Here is a 22500-nt window from a genome sequence, read left to right as displayed (position 1 = left end):
ACTCAATGCGGGGTGGAGAGGATGTGGCATTTCTTTGGTGGGGAGAGGTGTTGTGCGTTGCTAACTGTTCCCGGTTTTTGTTTTATTCGGAACACAGAATTGAGACTGAGTGGGGGGGTAATAGATCCAACGGGATGTGTCGAGTTGTTTGGGAACTCGGCTGGGGTGTTCAGAGATTGTTATTTTATGTACACCATTTATTTTCCTTTTATGTGAACGCAGCTGTAATTACTATCCATTTTTACCCAGCGATGACTTGCACTAAAGTTCGATTACTGCTCGATGACGATGACTAGTACCTTGAATCTATTGACATGGAACGGCATGCAATAAAACAAAAAAAGATACTATGTGCTCTAAAAAAGGAAAAAGCAGACATCGCTATTACAAGAGACACACTTCTGTGATGCTGAACATGCCAAACTCCGCAGAGCTTGGGTGGGACAGGTGTATTTCTCATCTTTCAAATCAAACAGTAGAGGCACAGCCATACTTATCCATAAAAATGTTCCATTCATAATTGACAAAAACATATCTGATCCGGAGGGGAGATTTATTTTGATAACTGGGTCACTATATGGTCAACCAATTACTATATTAAACATATACGCCCCTAACACAGATACTCCTGCCTTCATGTCAAAAATTATAACCCTGTTCAATGAGCATTGTGTCTCCATAGGCGTGGTGGCCGGAGATTTTAATTGTACCCTTAACCCAACCCTAGACAAATCATCTCAAGTCCCCACCACAAATCCTAGATCTGCAAAGATGTTGAACTCTCTTACTAAAGAGATGGGACTGATAGATATCTGGAGAGAGACTAATAGCTCATCTATGGACTATACATACTACTCTAATGTCCATAACACCTACTCCAGTATAGATTACATTTTTATCCCAAAGAGTTTCATAAATTCAGCCACTTGTACAATCGGACCCATAGCACTTTCAGATCACGCCTTTGTCCACCTCCGCTTTGACCTCTGCAAAAACATCCCGAGGTCAAAGAGCTGGAAATTCAACACCTCCATGCTATCAAACGAAGCGTTCCATACATTGGTAACTACATGGATAGACAACTACACACAAGACAATAAAGATTCTCCTGTTTCTCCGGCCACAATGTGGGACGCTGCTAAAGCCACACTAAGAGGTCATCTAATTGCATATGCTTCCTCTAAGAAAAAAGCAATGGAAGCACACAGGCTAGATCTTGAGAGGGAGCTGGAATGCTGTGAAAAAATACATAAACAATCCCTAAACAGCACCTCCTGGAGTCATCTTAAAGCATCCAAAGCCAAACTGAATTTGGACTACACTCGGGAGATAAAAAAAAGAAAGTTTTCTTTACTAAACAGAAATACCATGAGTTTAGCAATAGGCCCAGTAGATTGCTTGCTTACCAATTAAAAAAGGAGCAGTCAGAGCGTACAATCATGGCTATCCGAACAGCAGAGGACGAGGTCACATATGACCCAAAAAATATCCATTTAACTTTTCATGATTTTTACTGCAAACTATATACCTCTGAGAGAAAACACACGGAGGCAGAACTCCACTCTTTCCTAGAGGGAATCTCGCTACCTAAACTATCAGAGACCGACCAAGAAGATCTCAACTCCCCCTTCACTCCTGAGGAGATCCTGGAGGCAATTACCTCCATGCCACCTAATAAGTCCCCACGCCCAGATGGATTCCCCAGAGAGTTCTACAAAGCTTTTTGGCCCCAGCTCAGCCCTATCTTCATGCCAATGCTGGAGGATTTTTGCAAAAACTGAGTTCTCCCAGACTCAATGCACACAGCTCGCATTACAGTGTTGCTAAAAAAAAGACAAGGACCCCCTATCCTGCTCGTCCTTCCGGCCCATAAGCTTGTTGGATTTCGACTATAAAATAATTACCAAATTGCTCGCCAAAAGACTTAACACTCTTCTTCCCAAAATAATAAAAGCGGACCAAACTGGATTTATTAGAGACAGATACTCTTCTGATAACATTCGCCGTCTTTTTGATATTATTGATCAAGTAAACGCACAGAAGACCCCTGTCCTACTGGCTTCACTGGATGCTGAGAAGGCGTTTGACAGGATGGAGTGGAGCTTTCTGTTTTCAGTCTTAGAAAAGTTCAATATGGGCCCAAATTTTATTAAATGGATCAAATCACTATACTCTCATCCAAATGCCATGGTGACTACTAATGGACTGAACTCTGACAGATTCCCTCTGGAACGGGGCACAAGACAAGGGTGCTCGCTGTCCCCGCTGCTCTACTTGTTGGGGGCGGAGCCTCTGGCAGAGCTGATAAGGAGCAATCCAAGTATTATGGGTGTTTCTGCAGGCGGCCTGCAGCACAAGATTTCGCTTTACGCGGATGATGTCTTGCTCTACATATCCAACCCTGAGAAATCCCTCCCTCTCATTTTAGACACAATTGCTCAGTATGGCAAGTTTTCAGGTTATAAGATCAATTTGAACAAATCCACTGCCTGCCCTCTCAATATTACACTCACCAGCTCTATGAAGACACTTTGTCCTTTCCAATGGAAAACACAGGGGTTTCAATACCTCGGGATCTTCATAACACCAGATCTGAATGGCCTTTTTAAGGAAAATTATCTTCCACTCCTGGACCGAATCAAGAACGATCTCCAAACCTGGATCTCCCTCCCAATTAGCTTAGTAGGAAGAATTAATGTAATCCGTATGAACGTCCTCCCTAGACTGAACTACTTATTTCAGATGCTCCCATGCTATCTCCCAGTAGGTTCCTTTTTCAAAACAACTAACCAAAGCATCACCAAATTTATATGGGGCAATAAAAAACCTAGGATCAAGTTTTCCACTCTATCGAAACCTGAATCTAAGGGTGGTCTTGCCCTTCCCTCCCTTCAATTGTACTACTGGTCTGCCCAAATCCGCAACATGCTAACATGGATCACAAACAGACAAGAGTCAACGTGGATTCAGATAGAAGCCCAATCCTGTGGTTCATTGCCCTTAAGCTCAATTATATTCATGAATAACTTTAGTGAAGTGGGCAACATAGCCAAAACCTTTGTGATTTACAGCACCCTACTAGCGTGGAGGGACTGTAAGAAATACCTGGGCATTTCCTCCCAAATATGTTCTCACTCGCCTATAGTGGGCAACCCAGACTTGCCAAAAGCCCTGAGGGAGGCCAACTTTAATCTTTGGCATACTCTAGGAATCAGGACCATTTCAGACCTATTTCATCAGAAAACCACTACACTGAAATCCTTTCAAGAGCTCTGCAGTGAATTCGATGTGCCAAGATCCCATTTTTTCAAATATCTTCAAATTAGACATGTAATTTCCTCATTTACCTCCAAGAGGAGGTTTAGAACTCAGTTGAATGAAGTTGAAACCCTTCTTGTCACAGCACAATCCATTAAAGGCAAAATATCTTACATCTATAGACTCCTTTCTGAGAAAGGAAGCTCCTCCTTTACTCCTTTGAAAATAATCTGGGAAAAGGACCTTGGTCTGACTATCAGTGATGAGTTATGGGCGGAGGTTTGCGACAGGGTATACTGCTCCTCTACCAGTGTAAAAATGAAAGAATCTAATTACAAATTTTTGTACAAATTTTATTATACTCCTTTGAGACTCCATAGAATGAAAACAGATATGTCTCCTAACTGTAAAAGATGTACCTCTGAAAGTGGAACCTATATGCATGTATTTTGGAGCTGTAGGGAGATTGCCAGATTCTGGCAATCTGTACATACTGCTGCACAGAAAATACTAGAGGTACAGTTTGATATGACCCCGTGTATCTATCTTCTTAATGCCCAGCAGGACTTTGTTCTTGATCCTGACAGAGAAAATTTGCTTATGACTATTACATACTTTGCTAAGAAATGTATTCTTCTATTGTGGGCCTCAAATACCCCTCCTACATTTAAAATGTGGATTGACCAGATTGTTGACTTTCTTCCTCTTGAAAAGCTCACTTATGACCTCCACAAGAGACAGACCAAGTTTGATAGACTCTGGTCTTCACTATTCAACTATATTTCAAACTGGACAGGGTGACTAGGGAAATGCGCAGATACATGTTGTGTAAGGTACTGTAAAACCTAAAAACTAATTATTGGCCCGTCGTCTCAGCGAATGCTTGAAATAGCTGATAAGAACCTTGATAGTGCTGCTGCAAGTGTTAAATGTTTTTTTGTGTGTTTTTATTTTAATTTCGTTTTTGAGTACGTGTGCACCAAGGAAAATAAATGCTTTTATTTGACTTTATCATTCATTTTAATTGTATTTTTATTTTTTCATATGTATTATTATTTTTTGACTTTTTCTTTTTTTAAAGCCTGTGAATGTGGAATGTGTTTTGTTGGTTGATTGAAAAACAAGAAAACTTGATAAAACTTTAAATTGAAAAAATAAAAAATAGCACTGTTGTTCTAATCGTCAGATCGCAGGTATTCTGATCTTCACTGTCCATGGTGCTGAATCTGGCTGGGTAGATTAGTTTGAATGCCGAAAACTTGTTTGCCTACATTTAAAGGCCCTGTGAAGTCAAAATAATTTTATTTCATATTGTACAACAGCTGATGAAACTAACAATGTAAATGTGTTTTACAAAAATGTGATCGGGGTTGCTTCCTGATAGTTCTGGTTGAAAATACAGAGCATGTTCCTCTGCCCAGGCCTTGCTGACACTTGCCAGATCTTACACTGCCTGGATAGGTATTTTGTGTGTCAGCTAACCACACCATATGTTATAGCAATCTGTCAGTCGATGACACAATGGATGACTTGGCACACAACCATTGGTTGATGCATGCAACACCTGAGCAGGGACACATTCTTTTCACAGCACTTCAATGCAAAGTAATTTTCGTAGAAGGTTTGGAGAGCATTTTCACTAACCCTAACCCTTTTCCTAACCTTAACCTCAGTTTCCTAACCTGCTACAAAAAATTCACTTCGATATTGAAGTGCCATGAAAAGAGAGTTTCTCACATCTATACAGCACCTTCTAATCAGCAGGTTTGCATGGGCGAGAGTTTTGGCTTTCCATGGCGACATCACCATGTGTAAATTGGTTTATAGACCAACGACAAAGAGAGTGCCAATAACAGCTAGTTTTAATTTCCCCTCCACACTGACCACTCCCAGACAGTCCTAGCAAAATTATTGCTTGAGAAAGTTTTTTTTGCAAAAAATACATTTTTGACCATTTTCATCGTAATCTATTACAGTAAGGTACTTAATTGTTACCCAGAAATGATTTGATATTGATATAAAAACGTCTGCTTTGGGCCTTAAAAAGATATGTGCACTACATACTCAGAAATCACATATATTGACATTTTAGAATGTATTTTATCAAGAAAGTAAGTTATACATGTCTTTTTTAATCTTACTCTTAGTTGCAAATAATTAATTTGGCTGTGGTTCATTTGATTTTCAGCACAACCCTGTTTGATAACATATAGTATTATAGTGACTTCTTGTGGTAAAATGTCAAACTCACAACTAAACTCATTAAAATGGAGGTTTTCTTTACCCTGTCTTATCAAACAGTGCAACATTTGACTGATGAAATAGCATTCTTCTAAAATTCTTACACTTCTAGATGCAAAATACAAGTCACTATTCCAATACTGTTTGATTCTGCCATTTTTGAAATACTATTTACAAATATGAGCGTAAATGTCTGAGATCGAGACACCAACATTTAACATTTCAGTTAAAAACCCTTTGGATAATATCAACATTAATTACTTAACATCTTTAACACACTTTCTCCAAGATCGCATAGCAGTTCAGACGTCTTTTGTCCTCGTCTTGTCGTGTCCTGTATATATATATATTTACAACTTTTTTCACATACATTTTATTTTCATTTTCCATCAACTCATCTTCTAAACACTCTCCTGCAACCAGCCTCACCAATTTATATTTATAAAAAAATATTATTTACCTCAGATCTGTAATCCTCCAAGAAGCTAGCCAGAAACTCCAAGAAGCTAGCCAGAAACTAGCCAGAAGCTAGCCAGGAGCTAGCCCAGAAGCTAATCCAGAAGCTAGTTAGCTTCTTTACTGGCAAATCGTTAGTATTCAGCTAACCACGGTTTGTGGTCATCAGCTATCCTTTAGCTCGAAAATCTATCGCCAGTTTTGTACGGCGCAGCGCGGCTCGGAACGGAACATACCGGACCAATTTTTCTCTCCATGTCCCTGGATTTCAACTGCTCTCTGGACATTCATACCCGGATCTCACAGCTAGCTAGCTGCTATCCGTGTGACAGTCGGCTTTCGTCGATTCCGGAGCAAACATCGATTGTTCCGGTGCTAGCCAGCTCCGTCAATCACTCCTGAGTTCCATCATTCACTCCTGGGCTGCAGTCACCTATCCGGACCCGTTTCACTGCCTACGCGGAGCCCCACCGGGCCTTCACAACTGGACTGCCGACGTTATCTACCTGAAGGAGATCCGGCTGGCTCCTCTGTCGCGACGTTACCTGAACGCCCATCTGCGGCCCGCTAACCGTTAGCTGTCTTACCGGCTGCTATCTGAATAGACAATCGGACAATTTATTTATTTTTATTATTATTATGTTTTCTTCTCGGGCCTCTATAACTATATCTATTGTTCTTATTTTTGTTGTTGTTGTGTGATTTGGATTAATCCCCTCTACCTCACGGAACCCCACTAATCTACTGACCGAACGCAAGCGGTGGCTAACAACAGACTCCATCCTATGCTAGCTTGCTACCGGTTGGCTTGGCTAGCTGTCTAAATCGCCGTGACCCTCAACCAACCTCTCCACTCACTGGACCCTTTTGATCACTCGACTAAGCATGCCTCTCCTTAATGTCAATATGTCTTGTCCATTGCTGTTCTGGTTAGTGTTTATTGGCTTATTTCACTGTAGAGCCTCTAGTCCTGCTCACTATACCTTATCCAACCTATTAGTTCCACCACCCACACATGCAATGACATCTCCTGGTTTCAATGATGTTTCTAGAGACAATATCTCTCTCTTCATCACTCAATACCTAGGTTTACCTCCACTGTATTCACATCCTACCTTACCTTTGTCTGTACATTATACCTTGATGCTATTTTATCGCCCCCAGAAACCTCCTTTTACTCTCTGTTCCAGACGTTCTAGACGACCAATTCTTATTGCTTTTAGTCGCACCCTTATTCTACTCCTCCTATGTTCCTCTGGCGATGTAGAGGTGAATCCAGGCCCTGCAGTGCCTAGCTCCACTCCTATTCCCCAGGCGCTCTCTTTTGACGACTTCTGTAACCGTAATAGCCTTGGTTTCATGCATGTTAACATTAGAAGCCTCCTCCCTAAGTTTGTTCTATTCACTGCTTTAGCACACTCTGCCAACCCGGATGTTCTAGCTGTGTCTGAATCCTGGCTTAGGAAGACCACCAAAAATTCAGACATTTTAATTCCAAACTACAATATTTTCAGACAAGATAGAACTGCCAAAGGGGGCGGTGTTGCAATCTACTGCAAAGATAGCCTGCAGAGTTCTGTCCTACTATCCAGGTCTGTACCCAAACAATTTGAACTTCTACTTTTAAAAATCCACCTCTCTAAAAACAAGTCTCTCACCGTTGCCGCCTGCTATAGACCACCCTCTGCCCCCAGCTGTGCTCTGGACACCATATGTGAACTGATTGCCCCCCATCTATCTTCAGAGCTCGTGCTGCTAGGCGACCTAAACTGGAACATGCTTAACACCCCAGCCATCCTACAATCTAAACTTGATGCCCTCAATCTCACACAAATTATCAATGAACCTACCAGGTACCTCCCCAAAGCCTTAAACATGGGCACCCTCATAGATATCATCCTAACCAACTTCCCCTCTAAATACACCTCTGCTGTCTTCAACCAAGATCTCAGCGATCACTGCCTCATTGCCTGCATCCGTAATGGGTCAGCGGTCAAACGACCTCCTCTCATCACTGTAAAACGCTCCCTGAAACACTTCAGCGAGCAGGCCTTTCTAATCGACCTGGCCCGGGTATCCTGGAAGGATATTGACCTCATCCCGTCAGTAGAGGATGCCTGGATATTTTTTAAAAAATGCCTTCCTAACCATCTTAAATAAACATGCCCCATTCAAGAAATTTAGAACCAGGAACAGATACAGCCCTTGGTTCTCCCCAGACCTGACTGCCCTTAACCAACACAAAAACATCCTATGGTGTTCTGCATTAGCATCGAACAGCCCCCGTGATATGCAGCTGTTCAGGGAAGCTAGAAACCATTATACACAGGCAGTTAGAAAAGCCAAGGCTAGCTTTTTCAAGCAGAAATTTGCTTCTTGCAACACTAACTCAAAAAAGTTCTGGGACACTGTAAAGTCCATGGAGAATAAGAACACCTCCTCCCAGCTGCCCACTGCACTGAAGATAGGAAACACTGTCACCACTGATAAATCCACCATAATTGAAAATTTCAATAAGCATTTTTCTACTGCTGGCCATGCTTTCCACCTGGCTACTCCTACCCCTGTCAACAGCACTGCGCCCCCAACAGCAACTCGCCCAAGCCTTCCCCATTTCTCCTTCTCCCAAATCCATTCAGCTGATGTTCTGAAAGAGCTGCAAAATCTGGACCCCTACAAATCAGCCGGGCTAGACAATCTGGACCCTTTCTTTCTAAAATTATCTGCCGAAATTGTTGCCACCCCTATTACTAGCCTGTTCAACCTCTCTTTCGTGTCGTCTGAGATTCCCAAAGATTGGAAAGCAGCTGCGGTCATCCCCCTCTTCAAAGGGGGGGACACTCTAGACCCAAACTGCTACAGACCTATATCTATCCTACCATGCCTTTCTAAGGTCTTCGAAAGCCAAGTCAACAAACAGATTACCGACCATTTTGAATCTCACCATACCTTTTCTGCTATGCAATCTGGTTTCAGAGCTGGTCATGGGTGCACCTCAGCCACGCTCAAGGTCCTAAACGATATCTTAACCGCCATCGATAAGAAACATTACTGTGCAGCCGTATTCATTGATCTGGCCAAGGCTTTCGACTCTGTCAATCACCACATCCTCATCGGCAGACTCAACAGCCTTGGTTTCTCAAATGATTGCCTCGCCTGGTTCACCAACTACTTCTCTGATAGAGTTCAGTGTGTCAAATCGGAGGGTCTGTTGTCCGGACCTCTGGCAGTCTCTATGGGGGTGCCACAGGGTTCAATTCTTGGACCGACTCTCTTCTCTGTATACATCAATGAGGTCGCTCTTGCTGCTGGTGAGTCTCTGATCCACCTCTACGCAGACGACACCATTCTGTATACTTCCGGCCCTTCTTTGGACACTGTGTTAACAACCCTCCAGGCAAGCTTCAATGCCATACAACTCTCCTTCCGTGGCCTCCAATTGCTCTTAAATACAAGTAAAACTAAATGCATGCTCTTCAACCGATCGCTACCTGCACCTACCCGCCTGTCCAACATCACTACTCTGGACGGCTCTGACTTAGAATACGTGGACAACTACAAATACTTAGGTGTCTGGTTAGACTGTAAACTCTCCTTCCAGACCCATATCAAACATCTCCAATCCAAAGTTAAATCTAGAATTTCCCACCTGTAGCACACGCTCCAGCAGGTATATCTCTCTAGTCACCCCCAAAACCAATTCTTTCTTTGGCCGCCTCTCTTTCCAGTTCTCTGCTGCCAATGACTGGAACGAACTACAAAAATCTCTGAAACTGGAAACACTTATCTCCCTCACTAGCTTTAAGCACCAACTGTCAGAGCAGCTCACAGATTACTGCACCTGTACATAGCCCACCTATAATTTAGCCCTATCAACTACCTCTTTCCCAACTGTATTTAATTTATTTATTTATTTTGCTCCTTTGCACCCCATTATTTTTATTTCTACTTTGCACATTCTTCCATTGCAAAACTACCATTCCAGTGTTTTACTTGCTATATTGTATTTACCTTGCCACCAAGGCCTTTTTTGCCTTTACCTCCCTTCTCACCTCATTTGCTCACATTGTATATAGACTTGTTTATACTTTATTATTGACTGTATGTTTGTTTTACTCCATGTGTAACTCTGTGTTGTTGTATCTGTCGAACTGCTTTGCTTTATCTTGGCCAGGTCGCAATTGTAAATGAGAACTTGTTCTCAACTTGCCTACCTGGTTAAATAAAGGTAAAATAAATAAATAAAATAAACATACACACCATGTAAATATCAATAAACAGAGGAACACATGCTACAAATAGTTAGTGACTACCTACCAGTCAATTAAATTAGATTATTCAGAAAAATAACATTGTTATAAGAGACAAATTGCCTTTAGACAACATAAATGACTGCATCTGGACACAGGTCAAAACTACTCTGACGAGCTCAAGTTACCAGCTATGTATGGTTTCAACACTTACATTTATTGAGTTATTGAAAAGTATCCTACAAACATTGTTCGAATGTGAAAGTGATCAGGTTTTCTGAAACAGGTGTGTTCGTATTGAAGATCCCTGAGATTGTGGACAGTAGGACTTGTGTGAACAGGTGTGAACAGACTGAAGATAATGATGTTTTCCTTTCTCTGTCTTTCAAAACTCAGGAACAGTTTGAATGTTTTTTTATTGTAATTTAAACAATGGTATGGATGATTAAGCTGGATCTTTCTCTCTGAATCAGGAGTGCACTTTCATTCTCCCAATTTTTCCAAAAGCCCAATCTGAGCAACCTTTTGCTATAAACCCTGTCTTTCCCATTGTTGTTTCAAAAGTGGAAAATGATCAATTCGATAATCACACATAATGGGCATTTCACAGCCAGGACTTTTGATCCTTCCCATCAAGGCCATGTTGGCCAGTTTAACCTTCACCCGTTCCCTCTCTTCCGGAGTCCTCTTGGAGGTGCACTCCACAGTAGAGTCGGTCTCAAAGGAGATGGCTGGGACGTGAGTGAGCAGGTGGCCCCCAGCCTTCTCCTGGGCCATGGGCGTGGGAGTCTGCAGGACCAGCCCGTGCGTCGCTTGTTGATGTCGAAGGTAAAAGCTAAGAGGATACACACAAACATTGACCATATAATGTAATGTTGTTACATGTAACTAACTAGCTTGACTTGCCACCGTGTGAAACATGTATGCTACCATATGTTACTAAAAAGAGCTGACAATATTATAAAATGTAATCCAGGAGTTTGTTTGAATTCTGGTTCTCTCACAACACAAGTCACTCAGAAAAGCATCTGTAGGCAGAAGCATGCTACATGTACATTTGGCATTTGAAAAAACTACAGCTGTGCTATGCTACCGGATGCAAAATGTATCTGTATCATAAAAGTGTAGTGCAATATTCCCTTTTTTTGCCACACACACATACTCTCTCTCTCACTAGGGACAAATGTTTTGGCTACTTGTCCAGAGAGGTTTGAGCTTTAGAAGTGGATCTGCAGCAAAAGTAGACCTTTATTGCCATCTACAGGTCAAAGGTCAGACTGGCATTCAGTAAAATGTAAACATGGGCGATCCACAGAAAATGGAAATGTGTGTGTTTGTTTGAGAAGTTAAACCAGTTAATTCCCTTATAACTGAGTGTCCTGCATCATGTATTATTTTATTGGTTGTAAATTAAATACTGTTTATGTTACAGTACATGTATTTTACACTGAATCATTGATATCTGGTTGAATGTTGGTTGTGGGTGTAACGGTGTAACTGGCGCCTCTGGGCTGAGGGGCTCTGGCGCCTCTGGGCTGAGGGGCTCTGGCGCCTCTGGGCTGAGGGGCTCTGGCGGCCCCTGGCTGACTGGCGGCCCCTGGCTGACTGGCGGCCCCTGGCGGCCCCTGGCAGACTGGCTGCCCCTGGCAGACTAGCGGCCCCTGGCAGACTGGCGGCACTGGCGGCCCCTGGCAGACTGGCGGCACTGGCGGCCCCTGGCAGACTGGCGGCACCTGGCAGACTGGCGGCACTGGCGGCCCCTTGCGGGTGGGCCGGGCGGCGCTGGGCAGACGGGTGGCTCAGGCGGCGCTGGGCAGACGGGTGGCTCAGGCGGCGCTGGGCAGACGGGTGGCTCCGGCAACACTGGACTGAGTAGCTCTCGTAGCGCCGAACAGGCGGGAGACTCCGGCTGCGCTGGAGAGGAGGAAGGCTCTGGCAGCGCTGGAGAGGCGGGAGGCTCCGACAGCGCTGGAGAGGAGGAAGGCTCCGGCAGCGCTGGACAGGCGGGAGCCCCTGTAAGGATGAGCCGGAGAGACAGCCTGGTGCAGGGGGCTGCCACCGGAGGGCTGGTGCGTGGAGGTGGTGACAGATAGACCGGACCGTGCAGGCGCACTGGAGCTCTTGAGCACCGAGCCTGCCCAACCTTACCCGGTTGAATGGTCCCGGTCGCCCTGCCAGTGCGGCGAGGTGGATTAGCCCGCACTGGGCTATGCAGGCGAACCGGGGACACCGTGCGCAAGGCTGGTGCCATGTAAGCCGGCCCAAAGAGATGCACTGGAGACCAGATGCGTAGAGCCGGCTTCATGGCACTTGGCTCGATGCCCACTCTAGCCCGGCCGATACGCAGAGCTGGAATGTACCGCACCGGGCTATGCACCCGCACTGGGGACACCGTGCGCTTCACAGCATAACACGGTGCCTGCCCGGTCTCTCCAGGCCCCCGGTAAGCACAGGAAGTTGGCGCAGGTCTCCTACCTGGCTTCGCCACACTTCCTGTGTGCCCCCCCCCCAAGAAATTTTTGGGGCTGACTCTCGGGCTTCCATCCACGCCGCCGTGCTGCCTCCTCATACCAGCGCCTCTCCACCTTCGCCGCCTCCAGCTCTTCTTTGGGGCGGCGATATTCTCCAGGCTGTGCCCAGGGTCCTTTACCTTCCAATTCTTCCTCCCATGTCCATTCCTCTTTTCGCTGCTGTAGCTGTTGCCCGTTACCACGCCGCTTGGTCCTGTTGTGGTGGGTGATTCTGTAACGGTTCTCTTGCGGTGAAAGAGAGGCGGACCAAAACGCAGCATGGTGATGATTCATGTTTGTTTAATAAAGGAAAACTATACATGAATAAACTACAAAACAATGAAATGTGAAAACCTAAACAGTCCTATCTGGTGCAAACACAGAGACAGGAACAATCACCAGTCTGAAACCCAGGCTACCTAAATATGTTTCCCAATCAGAGACAATGACTAACACCTGCCTCTGATTGAGAACCATATCAGGCCAGACATAGAAATAGACAAACAAGACATCCAACATAGAATGCCCACTCAGATCACACCCTGACCAACCAAAACATAGAAACATACAAAGCAAACTATGGTCAGGGTGTGACAGTGGGACATATCTGAAGTACTATGTGTGTGAGCTCAATGAATAACACTGTGTGTGTGTGTGTGTGTGTGTGGGTGGGTGGGGGGGGGGGGGGGGGGGTGCATGTTCTATACATTATTCAGGACAACATTACTTTGTTTAGCCTACACCGTGACTATGACTGCATAATAAACTAAACTAAATATACTATGTATTTTCTAATCAAATGTGTTAACAGGGCAACACTAAAGAAGACAAAGGCCATCAATTCAATGCAAATATTACTGTATTAAAGGAAATTGTTGTATTAAGCTTGCTTTGAAAACCGTTTGAATGGCTTGGATAGGCCTATGGAGATGGTGGAAAACATCCTGATTAGAAGGTGACTTTTGCGAGGCTTCTCCTGTTGAGAGGTGGAGGGAAGACCCTCTGGGAGTCCAAATGTGGCAGGATGTGCCACTATGTTGGGCGACAGAAGAGAGAGAGAGTTGACATGCACTTTCATTTAGAAATGATGGTATATTGTATTCTTAGTTTCAACTCATTATTACTTTCACAAATAAATGAGAACCAGAATCTTGAGATTTGGAAACTATAAATAATTTTACATAAGAGATTACTATCGATAATATATAATGTACTGTATATAGGGTTTAATATTTTTGCAATAGCAGCTTTGTACACCAATATCTCAAACAGTAAATGTCCTGCTGTATGGACTTACACATGATATCTTCAGCAGTAGTCTGGTCTTTGGATTCAGAATGACGGGAATTCTTATTGGAATCCTTCTTGTTTCCCATCATGAATGGCTAAAACAAAAACATGTCAAAACAACTGTCAAAGCAGAACAATCTCACGGTAATAACGATCACATCTTACACACCAGCACAACAAGATTTATAAATGGTTTTGGAATTAATGGATGGTTTTACATTTTCTCTAAATAACATTGTTTACTCACATTGACACAATTGTTAACTTAAATAAGTGTGATGTACCTTTAAGTTGAATTTCAGTCTGGCAAGCCTTTGTAGGAAAGACAGCTTCCCTCTGGTAGCCTTCACATCTTCAGCCATGAGAAGAGCATCTGGCCTGGTGGCTTCGAAAGATGTTCTTGAGGCTGCTCTTGATGCCTCGTTATAACTGTGGAGAAGCTCCTTGCTCAATGACTTCACAAGAATCCTATTGAAAGTGGAGTCCTGAGTCGACACGGCCAGTTGGAGTATTTTCTCTGAGCCAAACTCCTTCAACAGATGTTTGTAGACGGTGCTGTATACTTTGTGACTCTTCAGGTTCTTGGGATAAGCTTGGGTCTCAGAGCAGCCTGACCATGCACAGAAGGCAGCTATAACTTTTGGAATCAGGTCTTGTGACGTGCGTGTGACGTCAGTTGGGTACAGATCAGTTTGGGTTTGGATTTTTGACAGAAGTCTCACCACTAACATGCTGATGAGGCCGGTGAAGTCATCATCACCGACTAAGTTGTCAGTGGATGGGGTTGAAAGCGAAGCAACATCCGGGCTGGTTGAATTCTGATCACAAACAATGCTCTGAGGTACACCGAAACAACTGATGGTATCCCTTTCCTCAGCATCTATGTTGGCCTCAAAGCCTCGTGCAGCATTGGAGGTCCCACTTGTTGTCATGCTGATGGCGGAGAAAGATGGCAGAGGGTAGGACTTACCACTCAGTAGACTGCCTATATCAGTTACAGTTCCGGTTGGAGATGACCCTCTGCTTTGTGCATCAGAAACCACAGAGTCCATGACCTGGCTTACCATTACTTTGGTAAACAGGCTGACTGTGTCACTAAATGCTGATGTAGAAAAAGAACATGAAATCCTATCTTCAGATAGGCTAGCCGGCACACTAACTCCCTGAGCCAAACTCATTGAAGCTGTAGAGGGCACAAGGCTAGGAAGCAAGAGGCGCTTCACAGACTCCTCTGCAAAAAGCTGAACCAGCTTGTAAGCTGTGGGCTTCCCCACCGTCTTGTCATTCCTCTTCAGCTCAGTAAGGACTGTATCGGATGCACTCTTTCCAGCCGCCACTGTCAGAACCAGAGGGGTCAAGTTGCTCTCAGAAATGATGCGGTTGACTTGGTGAGTAAGATCACGTGAGAGAGCACCAATCCTACCCTGAGATATGAGCTCCTCCAGTCTTGCTATTGCAGCTGTTAGATCAGGGTGGAATGCAACCTCCCCTTCTTCCTCTGGATGTACCTCCTTTATGATGGTATCCACTATTGCAGACATGCTTTCCCTGGCATCACACACCAATGTTTTTGGCTTAGTAGATTTGCCCATGTCGATGACTGAGCATCTCACAATGGGCTGAGTAATACTCTCTGGTAAATCAGAAGAGATGGGAGTGCCAGGGAGTGAAAATTCCCACTCTGACTTCTTTGATCTGGCAGATGAGGATGACAACGAGGAGGAAGAACGCTGTGGCGCTTGATAGATCAGTTCCTCACCACATTCACTGCTTACCCTTTCAACATCCTTCAGCATCATTCCAACCACATTCTCTATTTGTGAAAGCGCAGTCACCGTTTGGTCAGATTTTGACAGCTCTTTCTGAATTGAAACCAGAATATGGCTGAGGGTCTTTTTGGCTTGAGCTGTTGTTGCTTTGACTTGATTTTGCCATGTAAAATAATTCCTCATCTTTGTCTTCACATTGTGGTAAATAGTCTTTGCAGTTGTCCAGATCTTCTTCTCAGATACTTCCAAACCAGACTGTGAGCCTTTGGGTGTGGCCTCAGTGTACTCTGAGGTTTTCTCATCACTCTGTTGAAGCATAGAGTCTGCCTGCCATAGAGTAGTAGAAGACTCTGTGGGTGGGAAAAGGCTCTTCATGTCATTTGTAATTGATCCAACGATTTCAAAAGCAGTTATATCTGTATGCCTTAAGGAAATTGTTGATTTTGCTGGCAACATCTGAGAATCTGTCTGGCTGGAACTGACTTTGCTGGGAAAGCTACTGACTGATTTGATCAGTATTTTTCGCACTTCGTTGGTAGCGTTCATCTGGAACTCCTCACTGGAGAGTTTCTCAATGACTGAGGCTGGAGTATCTCTTAATCCTTCCAACCATGAAGAACCAGACACAGGCATGTCTTCTAGATAAGACATGACACTGTCCAAAAAGCCACAGACTTCAAGGGAGTTGTAAGAGGAACCCTCTGCAACAGATGATGTGCATTCCAAATCTGCCACCTCTGACCTATACATGGTCACAATCTGGGACAAGACCTCTCTGGTGCAGGGCACCATGTTGGAATCACAGAGAGACAGTAATGGTTGAGAGTTCTCACTTTGGCATTTACGGAGAGAACCAAGTCCTGTTGAGTTGACCACTTGCAGTATTGCCTCACTCTTACTGGTTTCAGGTTGCTCTGGTGTTTTCTCTCCTACAGAGTCAGTTGAATCACATCCATCAGATAAAGAAGATGAACTACGTTCTGATATAGGGGATTCACTCCTACATGGGGAAGGCAAGCTCAGGATTGAAACAGGCAGATCACTGGAGTCAGTATGCTCCAGAAGCACAGCACTGGAGTCAGCTTTTTCCATAAGTTCTTCCCCTTGGACTGGAGCTCCACCCATTCTGAGGAACAATGTCTCCAGCTTTGCCTGAAGTCTCTCGCAGAGTCTACGAGCTGCATGGAAGGGTTTCCGCTTTGTCGTACAGTGTCCCACTTGGGTATCTCTCTGGGTGCTTGTTGGCTGATCTAATTCAGCATACTGCACAATGTCCTTGACATCTTCAACAAAGTTATCAATTATTTTTGATGCCTCAGATTCTACTTTGGTCTGTATGAGCTCAGTGGCCGCAGAATCAAGGATCCTGTCAGATGGGCTAGATGCATTCATCAAGCTTGGAGTGGTACTAAACGAATGAGAAGGTTGAACCATACCAGAGATATCGCTCATTAACCTTCTCACAAGAATTTCACTCACAGCCTTTGAGGCTTTGGTCTTGAACTTCACACTAAACAGAGTGCCAAGATTTTGCATCATTGCTTTGCAAGATGTACATATTATGTTCAGCTCCTCTGGAACAGGAGAGTCTTCAACATCCAGGTGCTCCACTACAAGGTCACTGCCAGATGCCAACATTTTAACTTTCACAGCCACTTCTCGAAAAACCTTAGCCAATTCCGGATCTTCTTTTTCCAATTCACCCACCATCTCTGCGATAACAGTCATCACTTCTTCTGTTGCAGGTGGAATGCATGACTCTAATACAGAGGTAGAGCTCTGGTCCTCTGGGGTGGTGTGATCATCAAAACATTTCTGGACCATGTTGACCATTTGTTCAGCGGCCTGGGTACCAGAAGAAATAGGGGAGGACCGCCCTGAAATGGCTCTGCTGATGGTCGCAGAGAGGGCAGAGTTAAGCTGTTCGACCACCACCTTGATAAGACCAACAGTCAGCTCAGGTGGGCAAGAGGACAGGATATTATGATCAGACAGTTGCTCCTGGACACTTTTGATGATTCTGTCCTCTGTCATTCCCAGGAGGACTTTCACTGAGGTCTGGGAACTTTAAAACGAACAAGCAAAGCATGATAATTCCTGTCTTAACTTGGCAAATCGGTCAAGCGTTGTAATTTTAGTATTCTAAATATCTACATGTCCTTTTGATCGCTTTACATGCTCATTCATTTGAATATGCTCAAAGGCTGATACATTACATGTTGTACTACATCAGATAGAGTAAATTGCATTGGCTAACACTGGGATAGATGATCTCGGTGAAATCCATACATGAAAACCTTGAGGGGAACATACCTCTTAGAAGAGGGTGTTAGGGACCTGAGATGTTGAGCATTATACATTTTCTTCGCCAGATATCTAACTTCCTGGATGAGCTCCAGTCTTTCCTGATCAAAGGCAGCAAAGGATCTTGCACTGCCACCCCTCTTGGGTGAGTCAGTGTCGTCGTCAGCAAAGTCCTTTACCCCAAGTACGCGGGCCAGGGCTGGCAGCAGGATCTGCAGGGTGGTCTGTGCGATGAAGGTTACAATTGTCTTGCACAATTTGGCAAGCTGTTCCTTCGTCATCTGTTTTGAACAAACAGAACAAAAACAGTCTTTTCAATGGAACTGTGATGTAAAGTATTCTAGATCGAACAGAATGCATTTGATCAACATTGTTATTCTTGTCTGTGACTGAATTCAAAGTTTGATGAAGTCTGACAGAGAACATGAATAACAGAATATGACTTGATGGCTAATCTCTGAATTCAACAGATCATTGACACATCAAAGGTCAAAGGCAGGTAGGGAAACTTACAGGGTTTTTTAGTCCTTTGTAGATCACTTGCCACTGCCTAGACAATTTAAAATAAGTGTTTTAGTTAGTGTTTAGTTCCCACTGCACAATATTTCATAAATGTTGAACATTACAGAAAAACTTTTAACATACTCATCAGTAAGATTGCGCAGGAATGAGATGAGGATTGGGTAGGAGTATTCCATCTCATCCTTGTTGCCTGGGCCGAATGCAGCCTGAACAGCTTTCTTCTCCAGGAGCTCAATTACAGATCCTCTATCCAGGTGTTTATTCCTGGAGACTAAAGATGTGATTGCCGTAGAGGAAGTAGAAACAAAATTAAAGAGAAATCAGACGTTTTATCTCTTAATACTCTGATTTCATTGTTTAAGGGTTTTAGAATAGGCCTATTTTAATAAAGCTATCTATGTGACCTTTCTTACTGATTACAGTAGACTACAGTTTCATTGAAAATGGATAGCACAACCTGCACATCATAGACAGAATAGAGAAACAATGTAGTACTACAGAGGTAAATCTCTGACCTGCATCGTTGTCAGTGCCCAGCTTCCTTGACTTCTTGCCACTCCTCTTACTTTTTGCCTAGGATAGAACAGAACAGATTCCAGAGCTCAAATGATGGCAGACATGTAACACCAGGGCCCGTATACATAAAGTTCATCAGATAAGGTGTGTGCTCAACCTTGCCCAAATAATTGTATTCATTATGATCTCAAATGCAAAACTGATCCTAGATAAGCACTCCTACTCTGAGACAATTTATGAATAGGCTATGGGCCAGGTCAAAGCAGCTCTTAAAACACGTTTTGAAAACAGCTACTACGTATGTTGTTATCTGAGATATATAGATATCTATGGTATGACTGCTATCAGGTACAGAGTGTAACCCAGTAGGCCTATTATGTGCTCTGTCACTCCTGCCATCTTACCTTCCTTCCCTTCTTGGCCTCCTCTTTGGGCGTGGCCACCGGTTCTTCCTCAACAACTTCCTTTCCTTCCCTCTGAGGATCACCATCCTCCCTCTGTGCTACCTGAAGGACAGACATTCCAATAAGTAATAATATGTCAATGTCAGAGTAGATCTGTGCAGAGGACATCATAAATAGAGCTACAGCCATATCAGCGCTAAGCTGGTGACTTTATAAAGAATGGTACATTTGCTTTACAATATGTTATAGCTTTTTACAAGAAATATCCGCTTATATTGCTTTACCCTTTTTTACTTTCCCCCAATATTGTATGAAGTAATTTAGCTTACCCTTTCTTCATCCATTCAAGCTATTTTATATCTCAAAAAGCATGTCCTTGTCTGTGTTGGTTACATTCAAGTTGAGTTCAGGTCGAGAGTGAGGACAATATTGCAAGCAGGGACTGTAATTTAGGGCTACATGCTAAGTCATGGAACGTTAGACCTTTATGACATCACAAATAGTATTTTTAGGAAGAGCGCGGGAAAGGTTACTTGCCCACTCAGTAGGACTAGCTAATATTGACAGAAATTTCCCCGTCAAACGTTTTCGATTGCCTACCCCTACGCCTTCCATCGAACATGGTCCTGCCTTTGCAATATTGTCTCTCTTGTGGATTTACTTACGTATGACATGTAGGCTTACTGTGTCGGATCAAGTTGATTGATCTGTCCTAGTCAGTCAGCCTTAGGTTGAACCCAAAATCTTCTGGGAAATATTTGTTAATAATATTCATTTCAATATCGTTTTATTCTTTGATTTAGTCCCAATCCAATCCTATTGTTGGCTGCCAATCCCCACCAAATATGTCATTGTAGGACATACTGTAGCGGGAGAAAGTGAGAGCTGCAACGCGGACGCGTTCGGTGGCTCCTTCAGTGCAGAGGCAAGCGCGTATGCCAGTGCCACTAAAGCCCGGGCTTGTGAGGCAGTAGTCTACAACGCTGACAGGCAACACCTTGTCATTTTATTAACTCACTAGAATTACCTTGTCTTCTTCATTCATTTCGATTGCACTTCCTTTCGTGGTGAAATTAGTTTTGATTACTATTAACTTTAATCTACAGAGTTTAAGTGTTTATGTTGCCCACGTCATCATGTGATGCTGTGAGCAAACAATTTATGCCCAGCCTTCCTAGATAGGCATGGGCTGCATAACACTATGAATCTGGCAAAACATAACACTTAAAAAAAAGTTTTACAGTGCAAAAATAGCGTAGGCCTACTTGTGTACTATTCAAATCCACACTAAAGCCACACCTCTTCACACAGACGTACCCAGATTCTGTTGTTTTAGCTTTAACCTCTGTTAAATTCACTTCCCTGGTTAATCTGTCATCATGTTTCGTGTTCTCCATGGTTAATCTGTCTCTATGTTTAGTGCACTTTAATATAGCCTGTTTGCTTATTTGAATGTTTGATTATATTGCTTTTTATCCTGCAGATTTTGTTGTGGATTTAAATTTACTTTGGGTGTCTTGAAAATCACTAAAAATAGCACTGTTGGGGATCACGTGACCCTTGGACGAGATGGCCGCATGAACTAAGAGCTCCGCACAAGTAGTTTCCAATTCCTAATCTTACCTCCACTCCAAGTTCAAACTCATTTAGCTTTAGTAAGAAAAAGTCATGGCGGCGACACTACAGGTGACATTTTTACCCGGACTCGAGTATTAGCGACGGAAAAAGCCTCCAAGAAGAAGCTAGCTTCAGAAAAAACTAGCGCCATTAGCCAGGAGCAAGAGAACCCGCTCCCCCACGAGGCACAACGAATGCCAACCTCGCACTCTGTCGAAGACATCCTTTCTGAGTTGAGATCCCAACGTACAGAACTAAACACTAAATTAGATGCCATTAACTCTCAGCTCAGTGCGATAGGGGGCAAGGTGACAATCCTGGAAAACGCTTTGCCTGACATCAACAACAAGATAACCATAAACGCGGGGCGCCTGGACGAGGCAGAGGGGCGAATCCTATCCATGGAAAACTTATTGACAGATGCCATGGAAACAATAGCATATGCTAAAAAGAAAATCGAGCATCTGGAAGAGAAAACAGAGGACCTGGAAAACAGGGGGCGAAGGAATAATTGTGTTCTATTCAATCTGGGCGAAAAAGAAGAGGGAAACATGCCACTGATCCGCTACCTGCAAGACAAACTTCCCGAGTGACTCCACATGTCCACCGACAGGCCCATAGAACTCGAGAGAGCTCACCGAGCACTGAGGCCCCCACCAGCAGCCAGACAACCACCGCGCCCAATCACCATACGTTTCCTGAGATTCACCGACAAGGAACGAGTCCTACAGGCGGCGAAAAACAACACCATCACAGTGGGAAACGCCAAACTCGCTTTACACCAGGACCTGTCAGCTGGAATACGCCGAAAGCGCAGAGAATTCAACGAAGTGAAGAAATACTCCATTGATCGAGGCATCTTCAGGGGATTCAAATACCCAAACGAGCTCAGGATTCTTCACCAAGGAGCCTTGCGACACTTCAAAACTCCCGAAGAGGCAAAACGTTTTTTGAAAGACAATCCTGGCCAATGAGAAACAGACCAATGACTAAATGCGATTAATGCCATTACTAAAGGAGGTAAGACGACATATAGCCGACATCCAGAGACCCACCCCCTAAAGGTCATTATAGCCGTCCAATTTATATTTATTTTCCTTTAACTGAGAGGGATGGGCTGTATAGCCTAACCTAGGCCTACTAATGTTTCAGCCTACTTTTATTTCCCTGTTCTTTTGTTGTTGTTGCTATTATTACTTGGGGTTCCCTATGTCCCTCGGGGGAGGTATATGTAGGCTTGGCTATTGATTTTATTTTCCTCCCCTCTTTTACTGTGGTCTGGACGAGGGCAACTATGTTATTTACTCAATGCGGGGTGGAGAGGATGTGGCATTTCTTTGGTGGGGAGAGGTGTTGTGCGTTG

At 43.8% G+C, this 22500-nt stretch overlaps 1 protein-coding gene across 2 annotated transcripts; it reads right to left on the bottom strand.

Moving 5' to 3' along the window:
* Nucleotides 1–13556: 13556 nt before the first annotated feature.
* LOC118954556 (uncharacterized) lies at nucleotides 13557–21835 on the bottom strand. 2 transcript variants are annotated; one of them, XM_090223825.1, is made up of 8 exons: nucleotides 19521–19850; nucleotides 19116–19173; nucleotides 18724–18871; nucleotides 18592–18628; nucleotides 18088–18359; nucleotides 14290–17839; nucleotides 14013–14100; nucleotides 13557–13747 (listed from the first exon to the last, which is right to left on the bottom strand). In XM_090223825.1, the coding sequence occupies exons 1-8, from the start codon at nucleotides 19707–19709 to the stop codon at nucleotides 13596–13598; spliced, it is 4494 nt and encodes a 1497-aa protein (XP_090079951.1). In that variant the 5' UTR covers nucleotides 19710–19850; the 3' UTR covers nucleotides 13557–13595. The 2 variants fall into 2 exon arrangements, with proteins under 2 accessions (XP_090079951.1, XP_090079950.1); XM_090223824.1 differs by adding an exon at nucleotides 21707–21835 and having other exon boundaries at nucleotides 13557–17839; nucleotides 19521–19622.
* Nucleotides 21836–22500: the final 665 nt, after the last annotated feature.

Source organism: Oncorhynchus mykiss, chromosome 27 (assembly GCF_057628025.1).
Source record: "Oncorhynchus mykiss isolate SJ-2025 chromosome 27, ASM5762802v1, whole genome shotgun sequence".
In the NCBI taxonomy this organism is placed as follows: Eukaryota; Metazoa; Chordata; class Actinopteri; order Salmoniformes; family Salmonidae; genus Oncorhynchus; species Oncorhynchus mykiss.
This window is presented reverse-complemented; position numbering and strand designations above follow the sequence as displayed.

What these genes read in the sequence shown, in the direction of transcription:
- LOC118954556 (XM_090223825.1), bottom strand. Translation starts at nt 19,709, where the DNA reads ATGGCTGTAGCTCTATTTATGATGTCCTCTGCACAGATCTACTCTGAC. An exon ending in CTAACACCCTCTTCTAAGAG is followed by an intron (nt 17,840 to 18,087) that starts GTATGTTCCCCT and finishes TTCGTTTTAAAG; the next exon opens with TTCCCAGACCTCAGTGAAAG. An exon ending in GACTGAAATTCAACTTAAAG is followed by an intron (nt 14,101 to 14,289) that starts GTACATCACACT and finishes TTTTTGTTTTAG; the next exon opens with CCATTCATGATGGGAAACAA.